General features: G+C 40.6%; 1 protein-coding gene across 6 annotated transcripts in view; it reads right to left on the bottom strand.

Annotated features, from left to right (window-relative positions):
* The window catches only part of SYNJ2 (synaptojanin 2), a 150,781-nt gene that overhangs the window by 49,842 nt on the left and 78,898 nt on the right, over nucleotides 1-22,041 (bottom strand). For all 6 annotated transcript variants that reach the window (XM_044000382.1, XM_044000383.1, XM_044000385.1 and 3 more), the window contains 6 exons: nucleotides 14,072-14,133; nucleotides 9,069-9,165; nucleotides 4,883-5,055; nucleotides 3,403-3,484; nucleotides 866-1,015; nucleotides 599-764 (listed from right to left, as the gene is read on the bottom strand). In XM_044000382.1, coding sequence (XP_043856317.1) covers nucleotides 599-764; nucleotides 866-1,015; nucleotides 3,403-3,484; nucleotides 4,883-5,055; nucleotides 9,069-9,165; nucleotides 14,072-14,133 — 730 coding nt within the window. The remainder of the gene's footprint in view (nucleotides 1-598; nucleotides 765-865; nucleotides 1,016-3,402; nucleotides 3,485-4,882; nucleotides 5,056-9,068; nucleotides 9,166-14,071; nucleotides 14,134-22,041) is intronic.

Below are 22,041 nucleotides of genomic sequence, written 5' to 3'. Positions count from 1 at the left end.
TTTCTTGGGTTTTTATTTTGGTCTGTGTTTTCTTTTACAAGATGACTAATATGGAAATAAGTTTTGCATGTCTAACCCATATCAAATTGCTTGCCTTCTCAATGAGGGGGTGGGGAGGGAAGGAGAGAATTTGGAACTGAAAATTTTTCAAACAAATGTTGAAAAATGTTTTTACATGTAATTGGGAGGAAATGAAATAGTTAATTTAAAAAAGACAGTAACCTACAGGGTTGCTGAGCTGTTTAAATAATGGTTGGTTGTTGGGGTTTTTCCCATTTAATCATCCATTGTTGTAGGAATTTTTCCTACTAGGAATTTCCTATAGAGATCACAGGTCTGGACCAAAAACAACCCCCAAACTTCAGTATATTATCTGGGGATTTAGGAGAGTCATTGTTGCAATTCAGTCTAATCTCCTGCTACTCAATTCCGGGCCAGCTTCCTATTCTATCCAATTATTAAGCTAATTAACTGAAGCTCTTACTCATGAGGCCTGGATCCTGGGTTTTATCCGTCAAGAAGCCTGATGGTTTTGTTCACTTTCTCCTTAGGGTGGGTCACCACCTGCATCTATGTAAGAAGGCCTGGGACTGGTTACCTAAAAGAGCCGTGCTGTCCATAAGCATCCTCCCTTTGTCAGCATACTCGTCCTTGTAGACATCCCCAACCAGCAGCAGCTTGATGGCTTCTTGCTTCACTCCATCAAAGAAATTGGACTGGATGGTTCGAGATACAGACCGGGCCCCATCCTTGAGTTTCCCCACCTAAAACAAACAAGTGCTCTAAGGAGGTACGCAAGGCATTCCCATCAGGCTTTGGACTCATGAAAAGCATGTTCTGGCTGAGCTGTGAGACCACTTCTTACCTTGGCCTTCCCTTCTAGTGCCCGGCTGCCTGTAAAGACTTTGCTCAGGTTGTGACCATTAAGAGACCACATGGCTTTGTATGATTCCACAAAGCGTTCAATGACTGGCTTTGAATTCAGTCCCAAGCGCTCTAGTTGTAAGTGAAGAACCTTAATAAGAAATGAATAAAAGGAGAGTGAAAGACTGGCTTTGATTCAATCAAGCAAATTTAGTAAGTGCCTATTATATGTAGAGTATTGATTATGGTGTTAGGGGATACAGAAATTTTAGATAAGAAAAGGTCCTTTCACTCAGAGTTTTCAGTCTAGTTGGATAATGCATGTATACAGATAACCATAACACAGGAAGGAAGAAGAGACTACTTCAGGAAGTAGAATCAACAGAATTTGTTATATAAGTCCCCCCCTCTCCCCCCTGCCCAGGGCAATGAGGGCTAAGTGACTTGCCCAGGGTCACACAGCTAGTAAGTGTCAAGTGTTTGAGGCCGATGTAATATAAGTTCTGAGCAGAACAGTCATTACTTACAGGATGGACTAAGGAAGCTTCATAGTGAAGGTAGCATTTGTGTTGAACTTTAAAGGACAGGTAGCTAAGTTGTGCAGTGGACAGAACGTTGGGCCTAGACTCAGGAAGATCTGAGTTCAAATCTGGCTTCAAACACTAACTTACATGTGTGACCCTGGGCAAATCACTTCATCTTGTTTGCCTCAGTTCCTTATCTGCAAAATTAACTGGAAAAGGAAACGTCAAGCCACTCCAGTATCTTTGCCAAGAAAATCCCAAATGGGATCACAGAGAGTTGGAGATTACTGAACCGACTCAACAATAACAATAAAAACAAGGAATTCAATGGGGAGAAAGGTATGGGTCAGTCACCAGTATAAAACAAAGACATGGAGGCAGGCAGGCATAAGGTGTATTTGTGAGACAGAATGGTTGGGTCTAGTTAGAACACAAAATACATGAAAGGGAGTAACATGAGACAAGGCTGTGAAGGTAGGGTGGTGCCAAACTGGGGAGTCTTTTGACTATCTGGTGATTTTGAAATTTAGTTGGCACGTGATAGGGAACCACTGATGATTCTTGAGCAATTTAAGTCTGACATGAGGGGCAGCTAGGTGGTGCAGTGGATAAAGCACCAGCCCTGGATTCACACCTGACACTAGCTGTGTGACCCTGGGTAAGTCACTTAACCCTCACAATTGCCCTGCGCAAAAGAAAGAAAAAAAAGCCTGACATGACCCAAGCTATCCATGAAGAAGGTAGGGAGATAGGAAAGAACAGTTACAAGGCTATCGAAACAGTTTGGTGGTGCAGTGGATGGAGCACCAGCCCTGGATTCAGGAGGACCTGAGTTCAAATCTGGCCTCAGACACTTAACACTTACTAGCTGTGTGACCTGGGCAAGTCACTTAAACCCAACTGCCCCGCAAAAAAAAAAAAAAAATTAAAAAATTGAGAAGGGCAGTAGATGCAACAGAGATTCAGCAAGTAGAATCAACAGGACTTGGTAAATAGAGCAGGTGAGGAAAAAGAAAGGTAATGATAAAATTTCAAACCTAGAAGACTAGTAAGTGTCAGTGCCATAAACAGGAAGTTTAGTCAGAAAGGAGAATGGGTTTGGAGGGAAAATAATAAGCTCTATTCTTGACAATTTGACCAAGGTCACATTTATGTGGGTGGAATGCAAAAGGCAGAAGATTCCAATTTTCTGGTTCCAAGATATTTGGTCAGCTCAGGCAGACACATTTCCTCTGCTTAACAGAACTTAGCAAAACAATAGCTTAACCAGAGTTATTGGTTCTCAAGTCCATTTGGAAGGGACTGCAAGTGAGAGGTGCCAGCTCAAAGTGTCGAATAAAACACGCATTTTCAGACACAGTGGATGTGGGAATTGGTTATGTTTGATCATGCATATGTTATAATGTATCTCTTTTCTTTTTCCTCAATGGGGGGCAGAGGGGGAGGAGGAGGAGGAGGAGGAAGGAGATAGGACAGAGATAGGGTAGTCAAAAGGAAAAGAAAAGAAAGAAAAATGTCAGTGAAACACTTTTTTTAAAAAATGCATAGAAGTGAACTGAAAAAAGACCAAAAGTAATCACAAATGAACAGGTTAGCTTTAAAAATTACATGCTGAATAGGTATATATTTTAAGACAAAAGCAAGTTGTATGTAACAGAGATTAATTTACAAACCTCTTTTTTATATCCTATAAGATATATGGAAATTCAGAAGGAAAGAAAGGAAGGAAGACAGAAAGATAAGAGACAGCAACAAAACCACAGACTGACATATGGACATACTTCCAAATCACAGATGATACTGAAATTAGTCTCTTTAAATATCTTCAGTCCCTTCCTGACCACTTACTACCATCCCCATTTCACCCTCTATCACCCCTTTACAGTTAGCCAAAGGACCGGATAAATCAGCTTATCTTTACTCTGGTCCCAAGGAATCCAACAATGGTTGCCTTTGGACTAGAAGCAAAATAACACATAGATAACACAAAATCTTGTAACAACAGGGGACTGACCTCAAGGGCTATAAAGCACTGTACAGTGTTTGTTCGATCCAAGCAGTCCAGACAATTCATTCGCAAGGTACCTTTTTGAAAACTGAACAAATGATGGAAAAAACAAAACACAATAGTTACAAAGTCCAGTTTATAGCAGCAGTTCACTTAGGAAAGGGTCTTAAATTTGAGAGGGGAGGAGAGGAAGACAACCTTCTGTAGCCCCATCATCCCAACCCAGACCCTTGGAATGCATGCTGGTAGGGCCTTAGTCACTACTGATTGCTTGAGTAATAGCCAAAGCATATGAATTAACAGCTTTCTAAATTCTACAGAACCCAGTCAAAACTTAAGTTTCTAGAAAGGAGGGTTTTCATTCCTCCCTGAACAATATGGTGCTGGATTCAGCCCTGTGCCTTAATCTCATGACCTGTGAGAAATAATTATTAATGACTAATATCATGGGGAACTTCAGATCCCCCCCCCTTTTTATTAAATGCCTTAAGTCAAACTTGATGTCCCTCTCAAGACCACACCCAGACAGAAGAAGCAAGCATGCTGGCTCAGTCTGTGTGGCATCTGAATTCCTTGAATTGATTACCTTATATAGGATTCTTAGTCCTTTAACCTGATGTTTTTTACACTAACCTTTAATTAGGTTAACCAGTTAGATCTAATTGATGTATAATAATCTGCCTTTTATCAAAAAGGGATAGAAACCAAAAAAAGTAGCCACTCAGCCTCTTTAGATGGACAGAGGTTAAGGAGCCACTTTGTCAATCCCTTACAAGATTGATAAATTGCTGATAAGCTTACCCCTAAACTGTGTCTCTTGAAATTATTTTAACCCATTACAGAACTCTCTTTCCTAAACCTGTTCTGCCAAATGTTAGAATTGGGGTCAGACAGTCTGTGGTTTGACACTTGCAAATCAAAATAACACATCTATCAAAAAGGTGGCCATATGCTATGCTATTAAATGTTATAGACTTTTAAAAAAAACCCACAAAGCTGTATGTAATAGAGACTCATGGTTTCATATCTAATTCTCTTTTTCTGTTCCTCTTTGAATATGGGTATAGTTCTATTTGTTATGTGTCAAAATTCATTATTTTTTAAAAGGTGTGTAACTCTTTATATTATATGTATTTCATATATTTATGTATATAATATCATTTATATACTTACACATATATAGCATCCATACACGTATAAATATATTTACACATGATAGCTGTCTTCTTTTATAAGTCATCCAGAGATGACTTAGAAACAATAAAAAACACAGAGATACCACCAAATTTTGTCAAGAGAAGACCAGAATCCAAAATGTGCAGGTGGTAGCACCCCAAATTCTAAGTGATACAATTGGTATGGAGAAGAAAACCATTTTGAAAAATGAATGGCCCAGAAGAACCAAAAAGCCCTACTATAAAGGGAACAGAATGTCAAACATCTCTTTCCCAACCTACAAAAAAGAAGCAAACATTGGGACACTCACCATGGACTTACATTCTCGCCCTTAGCAAAAACATCAAATTCATCCCAGTGTAACTTTAATTGGGGCCTCAACAGATTTTCCAATTTTTCTATCTTCCCTCCTTTGGCAAGTTGATGGAAGTCAAAATTTATCATAGGTGTGTCTTCAGCATGGAAAGAGGCCCAAAGCAACTTCTGAGGAAGGGAAGCAGGGTGAGAGGGGAGGAGAAAAAAGAGAGATGACTGCATATTTCCATTTACTGCTTGGGGTTTTCATGTGGCTTACCACATAATTGGTTAGATTAGGTTAGTCTTAAAGCTCATGATGGATAAAGTAATTTATCAGTCCAGCCCTTGAGAAGGAAGAACAGAAGGAAAATAGCAAAGAAAAAGACAACAGCACACAAAAAGCACGCTTCCTGAAAGGGCAAAAGGTTCACTTAAAGCAAGAGTGAAGCAAAGCTTCCCATGGTCACCATCTGTGGCCCACGCGCAGTAACAAACATCACGTCCTCCCCCAGATCTCTATGCCAACAAATAAAGTAAGCAAGGAAGGGTGCTATTGCTCTATTCTTCAAATAGCACAAGGGCTGCAGGTCCACCAAGTATTGAGATGTGTTGCCGCTCTATTCATAACAGCTGTTTCCCTGGGAACCATTCACATCTTGACTTAAGGAGGAAGTGTGATGAGCATCTCTGTACACTGAGAAGCTGCAAGTCCCACAGTTACCCTCTGGCTAGCCCCAGGTGTCCCACAGTGACGAACCAAGAGGGGAGGTCCAGCAGAGGCCAAACAGTAAGAGGTGGGACAGCAGGGCAGGTGGTGATAACAACAGGTCTGGTCCTTCAAGGCTCAAGTCCTGGTGCGCCTCATATACCATATCCCATCCCTGGCACAGCTCCTGCTACCCAAACACCCTGGCTCACAGCAAATGGATAGGCTGTGCTAAGTGGCCACAGAACCGGGATTACAAGAAGCTCGTGTATTACCCCTAGGCCAATGGGATCTTCCTCTAGACTTTCAGTGTCTTCACGATAGGTGGATATTTAGCATTTGTCCAGTCAAGAGTGGAAGTCAGAGTTAGAAGGAACATTAGAGAATTACTGACTCAATCCTTCATTTTACAGATGAGGCTTGGAGAGAGACACACTGACCGAGCTAAGGGGGCACACCTAATTATCAGCCAAGTGGGGACAAGAACCCAGGCCTCCTGACCCCCAGCCTAATGTTCTTTCCACAGGATTTCATCAGCACCTTCACTATCTGATAGCAAGCCCTCTACAACATTTCTAGCTCCTTCTCATTCATACTTTACCAAAAGGAGGGTTGATATCTGAAGAGGGCTGGTATCTGGACATCCTGGCATCTGAAGAATACTTACACCAGCTGAAAAATGCCCTCGGTCAAAAATACCACCACTTTCCATGTGGAAGGAAAAGAAAAAATGAGTTGGGCTTTTTTTTCTTCTTCTTCTATAAAAGTTGTATTGCCAATAAAAAAGGGCGGGGGGGGGGAGGAGAGAAAAAAAACAAAAACAAAAAACAGTTCATTTGTTGCTATTAGCAACAAACGAGACAGGAAAAGCAGGTCTGGCCAAATACAACTGTCCACCAGAAAGTCTCTACACCAGAATATTCACGGAACATTAGAGCTGTACGAAATCTTAGAAATCACTTAATCCACCCCCACCCCCATTTTACAGGTAAAGAAACTGAGGTTCAAAGAGATTAAGGAATTTGCCTTAGTCACACAGTTAGTAAACTTGAACTTGGGTTACCCGACTCCCAGGTTAGTGCTAATAAAACAGCCAGCCATCAGGCACAGAGTTTGCAAACAAAGCAGGGCGAGCATGCAGCCTGGACTCTGCTCCTGTTCACCAGATGTCATGATGCCTGTGGTTTCCTTAGAGCTCTATCTTTCTTCCGCTCCCTAATAGAGATTTGTTGTGTATCTTTTCACTTTGAAAAGCTCTTGGTCGGGGCAGCTAATGGCGCAGTGGATAGAGCATTGGCCTTGGAGTCAGGAGTACCTGAGTTCAAATCCGGCCTCAGACAACTTAACACTTACTAGCTGTGTGACCCTGGGCAAGTCACTTAACCCCAATTGCCTCACTAAAAAAAAAAAAAAAAGAAAAGCTCTTGGTCAACAGAGATTTGTCTTTGGTTTAAAATAAGCCCTGAATCCATGGTTGGTGGAGTTGTAAATGGACTGAACCATGCTGGAGACCAATTAGAACTGTGCTTACAGGGTTATAACACTGTGCACACCCTTTGATCCAGCAATCCAACTTCTCGGTCTATTATATCCCAAAGACATCCCCAAAAAGAGAAAAGGACCCATTTGTACAAAAATATTTATAGCGACTCTTTTTGTGGTGGCTAAGAATTGGAAATCAAAGGGATGCCCATCCATTGGGGAATGGCTAACCAAGCTGTGGTCTATGATTTTGAAGGAATGTTATTGTGCTATAAGTGAACTGATACATAGTGAAGTTAACCAAGGGAACTTTGAGCACAGTGACAGCAATATTGTTTGATGAAGAACTGTGAATGACTTAACTATTCTCAGCAATACAATGATCCAAGACAATCCCAAGAGACTATTGATGAAACATACTATCCACCTCCAAAGAAGGAACTGATATTGACTGAACATAGACTGAAGCATACTTTAAAAAAAAAATTAAAAGTCCTGGATTTTTCTTCTCTAGGGAAGAAATACCTACAAGTAGCAGCAGAGGAAACTGTGTGGTAGATTGAAAAGAGAACATTGTGTTGAAGGGTCTGGGTTCAAGTCCTAGCACGGCTACTTCCTGCTTGTGAGGACCTCAGTTTCTTCACCTGTAAAATGAGGTGGCAGAACTAGATGAATATAAGAGTCCCTTCCAACTCTTAAATCTCATGATCCTATAACATGATGGGAAGGTTGTAGGGCAATAACAGAAGGCTGGATTGTAACAACCTTTAGGCATTCATTTCTTTTCCTCGGAGGACCCCAACAGCCTCTCAAGGACGTAAGAGGCAAACAGTCTTGATCTTCATCTTACGCCAATGGAAAGCCAGGGGTAACGAGGAGGGAACTCATCTGTCATGGTCATGTAAAGTGGCTCACCCAAGGCTGCCTCCTCTCATCTTTCCTGAAAATTAAGCGTGAGCAGGGCAAGGCAGCTTTGCACAAGAGAAGCTCCACCATTCAAGAGACCAGTGACAAATGGATGTTCGTTAGGAGCAAGCTTAAGTGTGAAAGTTTTAGAGCTGCAGAGAGAGCAATAGACAAGGAAGTCATTTAACTTTATTGCATGGCCAAGCCAAGATGGACTGCCTCAAAGACACAAATACAGTCTTAGTAACTGTGCAGTAATCCTGGACCGGCCCAGGAAGGGAAAGGAAAGCAGCCATACTTTTGAAGGTGGGACACAAGTCACCTGACAGGAGGAAAGGAATAGAAGGCATTTTCTAACAAGGATTAGAGACAAGGGAAGAGAAGCCAATGTGCAGAGTGACATCTTCCTTTCCCACCCCCACCCCCTCTCTCTCTTGGGATTTTCATTTTGGAAAATGACTGTGAGAAAGCAGTAAGAAGGACACTGTCACCTCTAGCTGGGTGACCTGGATGAGGGTGAAGCTGGAGATAGGGAAAGGCTCTCTTGTGACATCAGCTCAGCCAAGTTTACTTTAAATACATCAGTTGACTGGAGGAAGAATCATTAAGAATACGTAGCAATGTATATTAGCAACTGCCTTGCATCTCATCTATGGAAACATAAAGTCAACTCGCATTTCACTAAACCTCTGGAAAAAAATTAAAGCTTGAAATTAGAGAGCCATTTATCATGTTCTAGAGAAAAACACCTTATAGAAAAACTCACCAAACAAAAGAATTCCCACCCTGAGTTCAGGATGGATTGTTTCATTGTTGTTTCTGCATATGGAGTGCCCATCTTTGCAAGGCAGAGTGCTTGGTAGCTTAATAGATGCTTGCTAAATGAATGGCTAGTTAGATAAGAGTTACCTCTCCCCAGAACCCATGGGAGAGAGGTAGAACCGGAGGGAACCACCTACCTTGTTGGAAGTCTCTTTCCCACCACTTGTACCGGAGGGCTGCCGCCAAATCCCTCTCCCTGTTCCACCCACCCACTGGAGCCCCGCGGTGTGGAGGAGCAGAAGGGGAGGCCTTGAGAAGCCAGCAGCTGAACAAAATGGTTTACCTTAAAGGCTCTGTTGAGCACCTCCTCTCCTCCTCTGCTTCCCAACAGGTTAACGATCACTTGCTTTCCATACTGCTCTTTCAGAAGCATCATATGCCTGTAACAGCAGCAGCATGATGATGCCATTTCACCAATGAAACAAGACCAGCTGCCCTGGTTGGGCACTGCTCTCCTAGGACAATGGATGTTATCCAAGCCCCAGGATGGGAAGAGAGGGTCTGATGAGGGCAAACAGGCTCCTCAAGTGCTTGTCAGCGGTATCGGGGTCCATGTCACTCTCAGACACAACAACACATGTGACATATTTGCAGAAAGTGCACCAAATATCAATCTATAAAAATACGACCCTGACCAAGACACCGCATGGTGGGGCAAGTGGGGATTAGGCTTGATATTAGTGGGCTGTTTTTTAACTGGTACTACTAATTTACTAACATGTTTCAAGTAAAGCAGGAGTAGCTGCCCTGAATCTCAATGACTAGGTAGCCATAAATGCCAAGCTCATACTTCCATACCCCATTATTGGCATTATGAACACAAAATTAGATCAGCATTGAAATCTTTTCAAATTAAACTCCAATGGTTGCTCTGTGTACACTGAAGAATATTTTTTACTATATTTCCTTGGTGTGTTTTGTCTGTGCTTTCTTTTGCAACATGGCTAATATGTAAATATGTTTAACATCAAATTGTTTACCTTCTCAAGGAAGAGGGAGGGATGACATAGAATTTTGAACTCAAGATTTTTAAAAAATGTTATATGTAATTGGAAAATATTTAATAAATTAAATTAAAATATATATTGGAGAAAAAAAAACAAATTAAACTCCAATCACTTATCCTGCCTGATGTCTGCATTCTTCTCAATTTAGAAAATGGAGAGGGGGGGGGGGGGAACGGCTATAATCCCTAAGTTTAAGAGAGGGGTCTAGAGAATGGGTTTTAACCTGGGGTCCACAGACCCTTGTATAGAGTCCTTGGATAGATTTTTGAGGGTCAGTGAATTTAGATTAGAAAAAAAAAATTACAGGGGCAGCTAGGTGGTGCAGTGGATAAAGCACCGGCCCTGGATTCAGGAGGACCTGAGTTCAAATCCGGCCTCAGACACTTGACACTTACTAGCTGAGTGACCCTGGGCAAGTCACTTAACCCTCATTGCCCTACAAACAAACAAATAGGTCTTTCTGAATACAGAATGAAGCATATTTTTTTTGTTAAAAAAATTACATCTTAATTTTCACTAACCTCTTACTGAAATTTAGCACTCCCTTCTATAATGAATGTAAGGCAAAACCCATTATTTTCAGAAGGGGTCCAGAGGCTTCAGCAGACTGCTAAAGAGGCCCCTGACACAAAAGAGGTGAAGAAGCCCTGGTAAAGATGACTGAGAGCTGGTTGTGAAGCTAGACCAATCCATGCTACGCAAGTGACACCAGGGCCAGTTACTTAACCTCTCCTCTCAGTGCTCAAGGCCGCATGTCTTTAAACTGTGAGTCAGAATAGGGTCACATAACTGAAGGTTGGGGTCATGAAAAGATTGGCAACAGTAAAAGGTTATGTATACCTATTTTATATGCCTATGTACCCGGGGTTGCATAAAAATTTCTTGGGCAAAAAGGGGTCATGAGGGGCAGCTAGGTGGTGCAGTGAATAGAGCACTGGCCCTGGATTCAGGAGGACCTGAGTTCAAATCCAGCCTCAGACACTTGGCACTTACTAGCTGTGTGACCCTGGGCAAGTCACTTAACCCCAATTGCCTCACCCAAAAAAAGAAAAGAAAAGAAAAAAGGGGTCATGAGTAGAAAAGGTTTAAGAAACCCTGCCCTAGGCAACCTTCTGCAGAGAAGGGCAAACTATGTTGGCTGAGGTAATCTCCTTACCTGGGAATTCCTTACCCCAACAGGAGTTCCCTAGACCAACGAATTCACAAAAGTCCAGGACCCTATTTCCATAATCTAGAAAAACACTGACTTCAGTCAAGAAAAGGTACCAGTGAAACTTCCAAACAGACAATGAAAATACAAGGCCTTAAAAAAAAAGAAAAAAAAGAAAAAAAAAAGAAAATACAAGGCCTTAAACACAAATATTTGTTCTTTACCATTGACTTTCTTTTGTTTAAAAAAAAAAGACAACTGAAATTTTCATAATAGTGTAAGGTATATTTTTATATCCATAGGGAAAAAATTAATTGAATCAGGATTAAATAGACCTACTCTTCTACGTTTCTTCTTTCCTTCCTTCCTTCTTTCCTTCCTTTTTTCTTCCTCTCTCCTTTCCTCACTTCCTGCAACCCTATTTCCTTCCTTCCTTTTTCATATATTCAATAGGATCAATAAGACAAAAGTTTTATTGCCTGGCCGGCTCTCCATTCATTGCTGACTCTAGAGCTGAAAGGATAGAGAAGCCTACGATTCCAGGCCCAGAGTGAATGAAAATGTATGTCCCTGGGGCAGCTAGGTGGCCCAGTGTATAGAGCACCGGCCCTGGATTCAGGAGGACCTGAGTTCAAATCCGGTCTCAGACACTTGACACTTACTAGCTGTGTGACCCTGGGCAAGTCACTTAACCCCAATTGCCTCACCAAAAAAACAAAACAAAAACCCAAACCCAAACCAAAACAAAACAAAAAAACAAACAAAAGAAAAAAAAAAAAGAAAGAAAATTTATGTCCCTGGCAAACAGCCTTAGTGGTCAGAATTTTCTCTTTGGGGAGCTGGGGGTGGGGCACTGTATATAACTTGATAACAAAGTTTTTTAGTGGACTTGGAGGTTTTAGGGAACACTCATCAGTGATATTTCTGTTCTATGCACTAGGGTATAATTAGCATGATCAATAACTAAATACATACTCTAGTATCCAGGCCTGAAAGACATCAAGACAATGGCTTCCAAAACATTTTCACTTATAAACGCCTCTTCTGATCCTTATCACATCTGTTTGAGGCAACCAAGGCAGATGATCTCATTCCCATTTTACAGATGAAAAAACCCAGGCTCCAAGAGATGGGTAATAAAGTACAGATGAGGAACTTGAAAGCTCATATGCCTATGTATTATTTTTCCTACTAGGCAATGCTTGTTGCCTTTCAACTGAGGAGTTACAATCAAAGGGATAAAATGGGCTAAAGAGAATAAAGGCAAGGTTCAGCCCTTTCAGAAATCATACCAAACTTTAGTAACAACCTTTCTCCTCCATCAAAAAAAAAAAAAAACCACAACAGATTTCAGTAACACTGGTGGCCTTGCCTTAGCAAAACATTCCCCCCACCTCCACTACTCCATTTAAAAGGGGGGGGGGCAATGTAGGCCTATTTTCATAGCCTTGACAAGCTGGCAAGAAACAAATATCAATATACATGCAACACCAAAAAGCCTAAGAATTTGATCATGTGAACTTCAAAAGAGAATTTTAAAAAGCACTCCCCAAATCAGCCCAGATTTTTAAAAATTCTGTTCTCAGCACTAAAAACATCAAAAGATGAAAAATTAACAGCTCCTGGTCACCCTATACCCAAGACCAGATTTGGGGACATCTTGTCACAATATGCTTAGGAAGGTCTGTACCATTCCAAATGAAAGACGAAGACATAAGGAACAATACTCCTCCTCCAGAAATTTATGAGAAGATCTTAGATTTAGAGCCCGAAGGGGCCTTAGAGGGTACTGAGTCAAACCTCCTCAATTTACAGATAGGGAAACTGAGATCCAGGGAGGCTAAGTGATTTTCCCAGAGTCACAAAGGTAATACATGTCTGCAGTGGGATTTGAACCCACCTAGGTCTTCATGACTCCAAGTTCAATGCTTATAGGATGCAATGTCTCATATTAAGTCTATGCTTCCCTGTAAGAATGGTGAAATTTGTTTAGCTCTCTTCAAAAAATTATGAGGCTTTTGTTTAACTGTTTACATGAAATCTGTACTAATCTGTTACCAAAGGGATCAATTAAGCCAAATTCCTCATTACTCTGCTTTAAAATGTTAATTTAAAAAAGAGGAACACCTTAATACAGCAAGGATTCAAATGAAAAGTGCTATAAATTGCTTCCATAAAGAAAATAACAATCTTACATTTCATACCCTAAAGGGAAAAAAGGGACGTTTAGAAAACTCATTATGAGGTATATTTCCAATAGCAACTGCTAACAAATAAAGAGAGTCATGAATGAGGGAAGGTTGATTACCATTCACAAGTATACCCCTGAATGTCAATGGCAGAGGAAAGATTGTTTGTTCTTGCTGAAGTCTCCACACACCTTTGTCATAGCAGTACCATGAAGTGGAGAATTTAAAAGGTCACAAAAATATAAAATGCTGATCCTTAAGCAGGCTTTTTGAAATAGGCCTCTTCCTCTTAAGCACAATGTCTTACACAGAGGCACTAAATGTGTGGGTTTTGTTAGATACTTTACCACATAACTACCTCTTAAACTCCATTTCCTTAAAGTGTAATTCCTACAATTTAGATAGTGTTTTTCTTTAGTCTATATCAGTAAGATTTTTTTTTTTTGTTGTTTTGTTTTGTTTTGTTTTGTTTTTTAGTGAGGCAATTGGGGTTAAGTGACTTGCCCAGGGTCACACAGCTAGTAAGTGTTAAGTGTCTGAGGCCGGATTTGAACCCAGGTACTCCTGACTCCAGGGCCGGTGCTCTATCCACTGCGCCACCTAGCTGCCCCTATATCAGTAAGATTTTAGAAAGCATATACTACTTATATAGTTATACAACCCATTGGAACGTATATACTAGTTATTTGCAAAGTACTGCTTTATCATTATCACTTGCCTTCTGGGCAATCCTTTGACAAATAAAATAGTCATTTCACAAAAAATGAAAACTGAGTCACAGAATATTGACCCACTCAAAGTGTCCCTCTGACTCAGTGATAAATGCTGATCCAGGGCACAGAGTCCAATGTTTTGTTCCCTGAGTCATTGTCTTTCTGAATGAAGAGGCTGATTATGCTAAAATGCAATGCTTAAAATAAACAAAAACAAAAATTCCTACCTGTCAAAAGCAGGGGCATTTGCTTCTAAACCTCGGTTAAGTTTCAGATGATGAGAGCCAACCTAAAGGAGAAAAAAAAAGCAAACATGAGTCCCAAAGACAATATATTCTTGGCAAGCCTTCTTTCTGAGCGTTTCAATTAAATATTCTGTAAAATTCAAGTCTGAGAAGCAACAGCACTTATCCCCACATCTGTCTGCCAAAGATATGAATTTAGCAGCTCCCCTAGATGTGCCCAGTAGGGGAAGAAGGGTGGAGGGTGTGTCGAGTGCTTGATTCATTCTATGTATATAGTGCCTTAAGTGTTAAAAGTACTTCAAACTCAAGTCCTGGTATCCCTTTTGCTGTAGCTATATCAGCACACACAAAGAGCCTACTTGCATCTCATGAGATGTATTATGTCAAAGGGCAAGGAGAGGGGGCAGCTAGGTGGCCCAGTGGATAAAGCACAGGCCCTGGATTCAGGAGGACCTGAGTTCAAATCTGACCTCAGACACTTGACACTAGCTGTGTGACCCTGGGTAAGTCACTTAACCCCCATTGCCCTAAAAAAAAAAAAAGGTAAGGATAATTAAATGAAAATTGCAACATTTACAATTTCCAACTATATTATCTCTTCCTTAGGGGCAGGACAAAAATTACAGGACAATAATCTTATAGCCAGGTCCCCAAATGTGGGAATTTCCAGTCCATTACATAAGGAGATGCTGTGGTCAACAAGGTAATCACTTGAAACTAATGCCAAAAAGAACTGGAAATTGAAGGAATGCCTATCAGCTGGGGAATGGCTGAACAAGTTGTGGTATATGAATGCAATGGAATACTATTGTGCTATAAGAAATGATGAACAGGCAGATTTCAGAAAAACCTGCAAAGACTTAAATGGACCGATGCTGAGTGAAGTGATTAGAACCAGGAGAACATTGTACACAGTGGCAACAATACTGTTTGACTATCAACTGTGATGGACTTGGCTCCTCTCAGCAATTCAGTGGTCCAAGACGATTCCAGGGGATTCATCCAGAAAAAAGAACTGTGGAATCCGAATGCAGATTGAACCATACTATTTCTACTTTGTTTTGTTTTTTTTCTTTTTTGAGGTTTTCCCCTTTTGTTTTGATTCTTCTTTCACAACATGACTAGTGCAGAAATATGTTTAATGTGACTGTACATATGTAATCTATATCAGATGGTTTCTGTCTTGGGGAAGGAGAGAAATTTGGAACTCAAAATCTTATAAAAACAGATGTTGAAAACTATCTTTACATATAACGGGAAAATAATAAAACAACTTTTAAGATTAAAAAATAAGAAGAAACTAATGCCAAGCAATCCAGCCTAGGGAAAGACAAAGTGTTTATGGAAGTTAGTTGCCTACTTTCGTTCTAATAAGGATGGCAAATGTTCCTTGGAAGTGCTAATTAGCATAATTTATTCAACCAATTACTGAGTACCCACAGTGTGCAAAGCATAGAGTTGAGTGCTGTGGGGGATGCAAAGCTATTCCTTGCTGTTCACAAGGAACTTGTGAAAGTTTATAACTTAGTAGAAATGAATCAATCACTATTATAAAAGTTCAATAAGAATGTAAATTCCTTGAGAAAGAGGGTCTTTTTATTTTTCTTTGTATCCCTGGTGCTAGTATAGTGTCTGGCACAGGGTAAGTGCTCATTAAATGGTTTTTGACCGACTACTTAAAAAAAATCCTATGACAGTCCAGAGAGGAGAAAGATTTCTTCTAGTGTGGGCAGGTGGATGGATGTAGGGGTGGTGATTGGAGAGATTATCCCAAGAAGAAGGGAAAGCAGGAGCAAAAGCATGGAATAAGGAAAACTCACAGTTGTGGTTGGGGGAGGGTGGAACCAGAAAGTGGTCTGGTTTGTCTGAAAGACAATGAGGAAGGAAGGTTGGAGAGGCAGATTAGGGACCAAAATCATGTAAGATTTCAGTGACAGGCTAAGTTATTTAAACATTATTTAATCCTTTGTAGCTAAGAACTGAAGGTTTTGAACAAAAGGGGTTGATATGACCAGGGTTGTACTTTAGAAGGATTAATCTGAAAATTTCAACATAAATGGCAGGAAGGAAAGAACTAGAGGTAGGGGAAAACCATTTATGAGTTTACTTCAATAGCCCAGGTACTTGGCAGTGATGGCAACAGGAAACAAGTGGAAGGGTCAGATGAAAAATAAAATCTTGTTCCCATCAGTGGGGTAATGGCCCAACAAAATTAGGGTCTATAAATGTGATGGAATACTATTGTGCCAGAAGAAATAATGAATCAATAAATCAACCAATAAACATTTGGGGGGGGGGCGGTAATGAGGGTTAAGTGATTTGCTCAGGGTCACACAGCTAGTAAGTGTCAAGTGTTTGAGGCTGGATTTGAACTCAGATCCTCCTAAATCCAGGGCCACTATACCACCTAGCTGCCCCCATAAACATTTATTAAATGTCTCCTGGATCCCAGGTACTGTGCTAAGCACTGGTGGTACAAAAAGAAGCAAAAAACAGTCCCTGCCCTCAAAGATCTTACAGCCTAATGGGGATGGTTTCAGAGAAGCCCGAGAAGACCTGTATGAACTAATGCAAACGGAAGTGAGCAGAACCAGAACAACTTATACGATAATGACAACTCTGTAAAAAACAATGATTAGTCATTAAGTATGTTACCTCCTAACAGAAAGGTGACAGACTCAGGGTGAAGAATGAGAGAAATATTTTTGGAGAGAGCTAATTCAGGCACTTGCTTTGTTTGACTAAACATATTTGTTAAAAAGGGCTTTGTTTTCCTAACGGTGAGAGAGGTGAGAAAGCAAATTCATTTCTTAATTTTAAAAAATTGATTTAGGGACAATTAGGTGGTGCAGTGAATGGAGCACTGGTCCTAGAGTCAGGAGGACCCCAATTCAAATACGGCCTCAGAAACTTACTACCTGTGTGACCCTGGGCAAGTCATTTAACACCGATTGCCTCAAAAATTTGATTTAAAAAGATATTGTAAAGATAGAATTTTATAAGGCTTAGTAACCAACTGGACGAGAAAGAGTGAAGGAAATGAAGAAGTTAAGGCAACCACTAAGGTTTCAAGCCTGTTGTGAATAGAGAAAAATAGAAATGATAATCTTTTTTTTTTAATTTTTTAAAATTTTTTTATTTTTTTATTTTTTTAAATGTATGAGGTATTTTATTTTTTCCATTACATGTAAAGATAGTTCTCAACTTTTGTTTATACATGCTTTACAATTTCAGATTTTTCTCCCTCCCACCCCTCCCTCCCCCCTCCCCTAGACAGCAGGTAATCTGATATAGGTTATATCTATATATCTCTATACATATACATATATATATATACACATAATAACATTAATCCTATTTCTGCATTAATCCTGTTACAAGAGAAAGAATCAGAGCAGTGATGCAAAACCTCAAAATAGAAAGGAAAAAAAAAAAACCAACAGCACCCAAAACAAAAGAAATAATATGGTTCAATCAGCATCTATACTCCACAGTTCTTTCTTTCTTTTTTTTTCTTGGATTTGGAGATCCTCTTCTATCATGAGTTCCCTGGAACTCTTCTGTACCATTGCATTGGTGAGAAGAATATAGTCCATCACAGTAGGTCAACACTCAATGTTGATGATACTGTGTACAATGTTCTTCTGGTTCTGCTCATCTCACTCATCAGAAATGATAATCTTTTATCCGTGACTTTACCTAAAAGAATCCTTACCAAACAAAACAAAACACATAATAGACCTATCTCTTCTATGCTTTTGGAAAACACCAACCTGGAAAATTATTTTCTGGTCAATAGATTTTATTGAGGGAAGTTCTACATGTTCCCTGTTCATAAAGGCCCCAAAACTCACCATTCCCAGAGAGCCACTGAGTAGAAAGGTAGAAGATGGTGGCTATGGAAACTGGCCTGTGAAAAGAGATATTTCTGGGACAAAGGTGAGAAGTTGAAGACCTAGGCCAAAATTATCCAATTGCCTATAACTATCATGTTTTTGTTTTCTGAATACCAACAATACCTGGCTGAGGAAATGAACTAATGGCTATCACCAAATCCAAGTATTTAATTTCAAAGTCTTTTATGGTTAACGTAGAAAAAAGAAATCCTGTTCCATTATGCAATCCAAGGAGTTGCTTCATGTCTCTAGAGCTTAGAGTAAAAAAAAATCCTATTGGTATGTTAGGCCAAAGCCTTCTCCCTCCTCCCTCCCTTTCCTTCCCTCCACCCTCTTCTTCCCCCCCACCCCATCTCCTGCCTTAGAGGGACACTGCAAGATATCATATTCACAGAGCATTCAAAGAAAAGAACTGGACATTTCATGTTAGTCTGTCAAATCTCTAGTTCCCTCTCTGAGGATGGAGTATTATAAACAGCTTTTCTGCCTGTTACTTTAAAATGTTTAGTTTGGGCATAGTTAGAAATGAGTGTTTTAAAACTAATTAGAGTTTATGGGATTGGGATGTGTTAAGTATTAGTATGATAGAATGTATATATACATGTGAGTCTGTGTGCACACACACATATATAACATATACAAACTACATGTAGAGAGATAGATCACTATCACCATATATACATACATAATATACAAACATACATACACACATCTGTGAATTTCACTGTTAGATTTCTTTTTGCCTGAATCAGGCCACCTATTAAACAGTCAGTAATGAGCACCACAGATGTAAACTTCTCATTATCTTTATCCAATCTGCAAGCAACAACTAAGCCTGGAGTCCTATTGTTATAATCATATACAGTGCCAAGCACTGTACCAAATATTGTGGGGAGAAGCTAAACAAATAAACAAACAAGCATTTATTAAGTGCCAGGTACTATGCAAGCCACACAAAGGGATATAAAGAAAGGCAAAAAACACCCCAAAACCAAGCCAAAACAAAAAAACCCAGTCAAGGAACTCACAGTCGCAACATATAAACAACTATGTACCAACCACACATACAGGATAAACTGGAGATAAGTTCAAAGGGAAGGCTGAGACTTGAAGGGAACTAGGGCAGCTAAGAGGTGGCGGGTGAGAAGGGAAAGTTCCAAGAACAGGGTACTATCAATAATAATGCCTGCAGTCGGGAGATGGAGTATTATGTATGAGGTACATCAGAGACCAGTGTCACTGGATCAAGGGGCATATAGAGAGGAATAAGGTGTAACGAGTCTGGGAAAGGAGGAGGGGGGGCAGGCTGAGAGGGGCTTGGAACACCACAAGGAATGTCACCTTGATCTTGGGGGCCACTGGAGTTGGTTGAAGAGGTGGGTGACACATAGTCAGAACTGTGCCTCAGGAAGATCAATTTAATGGCTGAGTGGAGGATGAACTGGCGTGGGAAGAGACTTGAGATAGGAAGCGTATTGCCTTTTATGCTTGTCTGCCTTTGCATGCTTTCACCACCCCTACCCTTGGAGTGAACTCAGGAAGGGAAGTCTCTAACCACATCCACGTGGACAAGTCAACAGCAGAACTTATCACTCAAGGCTCAAACAACAAAGATGGAAACCAGGGAGCAGAAGTGATAGGGGAAACAAAGGTCCAATCTAGATGTATTTGCCTTCCCCTGCATCCCAAACAAAGGACCAGAAGATCATAGATGTAAAGCTGGATGACACCTCAGAGGCCAAATGGGTCATTTTATAGATGAAGAAACTGAGGTTAAGTGATTTGCCCAAGACAAGAGGTAGTAAGCACAGAGACAGGATATCAGCCCAGATCCTCTGATTCCATAGTCACATTGCCTCACTGCTGATGAAGCAAATCCTGAGGTCAGACCAACAAAGCTTAGGGAAGGTAGGATGACCTCATCTTGTGATATCCAGAAAGCAGAGAAAATTCGGCACCCTGGCAGGGAACAAAGCGCCTATATCCCTGAACCAGATGGCATGAGGTTACTCTCACCTATGTCCCTAAGGTGCGAGGGACTGGAGTCAAAGCATCATTAGGCCAAGAGGAAGCAGAAACTAAGAAAGCACAGGTGTTGGAGCTGAACTCTGGACAGTAGAAATAGGCAAGACCTCCAGTGAAACAAAAGACCGCTCAGATGTGTATAGCACATTTTAGTTTATAAAAAGTGTTTTTACATCTATAATCTCAGGTTCTCATTTATTTGGTGCTCAGTCCCACGTCTCTGGCTCCCACATGCCGTCTTTTCTCAGGCACACACCTCTGAGTCCAGCCCCAGTCCCAGTCTGTCCCTGCCATCCTAGTCTCTGTCCCATTTCAACACAGAATATGAACGCTCCGTGCTCTCAAGTCACCTTTTCTTAAGGTCCCTGCTGTCCCCTCACTCCATCTCATGTGACCTCAAGCCTGGGGTTTCAGCGTATATCCTGGGATCAAGTTACTGCTGGCACACACCTAAGGGAACAGTGACTGGTACTTCTTTTTTAGTGTCCTTTCTCTCTCTTCCCTTCCCTCCCACCGCCTACTCCCCTTTCTATGGAGCCAATTTTATACATGGCCTATTAGTCATTTCTCAAGCCCTGAAGAGATTACTTCAGCAAGAAGCTCAGTCCCTATAAGCTCCCAACAAAGCGGCATGTTAGACAAAGTAGATTTCTTACACATAAACTCCCAGGCACATCAAAAAATCTTTTGGTTCTGTTGGCACAATCTATCACAGGATCATAAATTTAGAGCAGGAAGAGACTTTAGAAGTCATCAAGTCCAGCCCCTCTCATTTTACAGAGAAGTTTAATGACTTCCCAAGATAATACAACCAGTCAATTTCTGAGGCAAGATTTGAATTCAGGTCTTCCAAATCCAATCCACACTATCAGAGTCAGCAAATCTGGCCCACTGCCCATTTTTGTACAGCCCCTCCAGCTAAGAATGGTTTTTACCTTTGTAAATACAACACAGCCCATGCAATAGTGGTTTGGGGACCCTTAAAGTTTTTTTTTTTTTTTGTGAGGTGATTGGGGTTAAGTGACTTGCCCAGGGTCACATATCTAGTAAGTGTCAAGTATCAGAGGCCGAATTTGAACTCACCTGACTCCAGGGCTGGTGCTCTATCCACTGTGCTACCTAGCTGTCCCAGAGCCTTATACTCTTACCACACTGCCCAAAGTCACAGAGAGAATCAATGGCATGGCTGGCATTTGAACTCGGATCCCTTGGCTCCATATCCAGTCCTTTTCTCATAGCACTTCACTGTTTCTAGCTCCATTTCTGAATTATTTTCTTGTAGTAGTCTCAGCTCTGTTTTGGTACTCCTAAACTTCCCCCGCTATTTTCCTTCTACCTCCCTACTTTGCTATCATAATGGATAGTTTTGGGAGAAAGGAATCTGAAAAGATATTTAAAACCAAATGTGTCCCTATCTCTGAGGTTGCACTGGATAAGGTGTCATTCCTATTCTTGCTTGTCACTTTAAGTGATACATCTTTAACTACAGGTGCCAAATCTTTTTTCATTTCAGACTACTTTAGTCCAATGGTTCTCAAAGCTGGTCTAGGGACCCTTGGAGATCATCAAAATACTTTCAAGGCATCTGCACTCGAAACGATTTCCATAATAACACTGTTAATTTCTAATATGGCAGATATTGGTGGATATAACCCACCTAAATAAGAGCTCTTTGGGGTCCTGAATAATTTTTAAGAGTGTAAAGGGGTCCTGGGACCAAAAAGTTTGAGAACGGCTGCTCTAAGTCAATGTTATACAGCAGTCAGAGGAATTAAAAAACAAAACAAAACCATGGACCAAAATGAAGAAAGAAAATGTAGGCAACTAAAGGAGGCGGCAATGATGATATAATCACCCACACCCACCATGTTTAATCCATATTCCATTTGCTCCAACCCTGTTTTCACTTGAACTCGTGACACATATACTTAGTCACCAATAGGGTTTCTATAATGACAAGAAAGGTAATGATTTCTTTGACTAATCTATAGATTAGTCTATAGACAGCAACACACAACACAATACACAAGC

The sequence above is a fragment of the Dromiciops gliroides genome, chromosome 4 (assembly GCF_019393635.1).
Source record: "Dromiciops gliroides isolate mDroGli1 chromosome 4, mDroGli1.pri, whole genome shotgun sequence".
Taxonomy (NCBI): Eukaryota; Metazoa; Chordata; class Mammalia; order Microbiotheria; family Microbiotheriidae; genus Dromiciops; species Dromiciops gliroides.
This window is presented reverse-complemented; position numbering and strand designations above follow the sequence as displayed.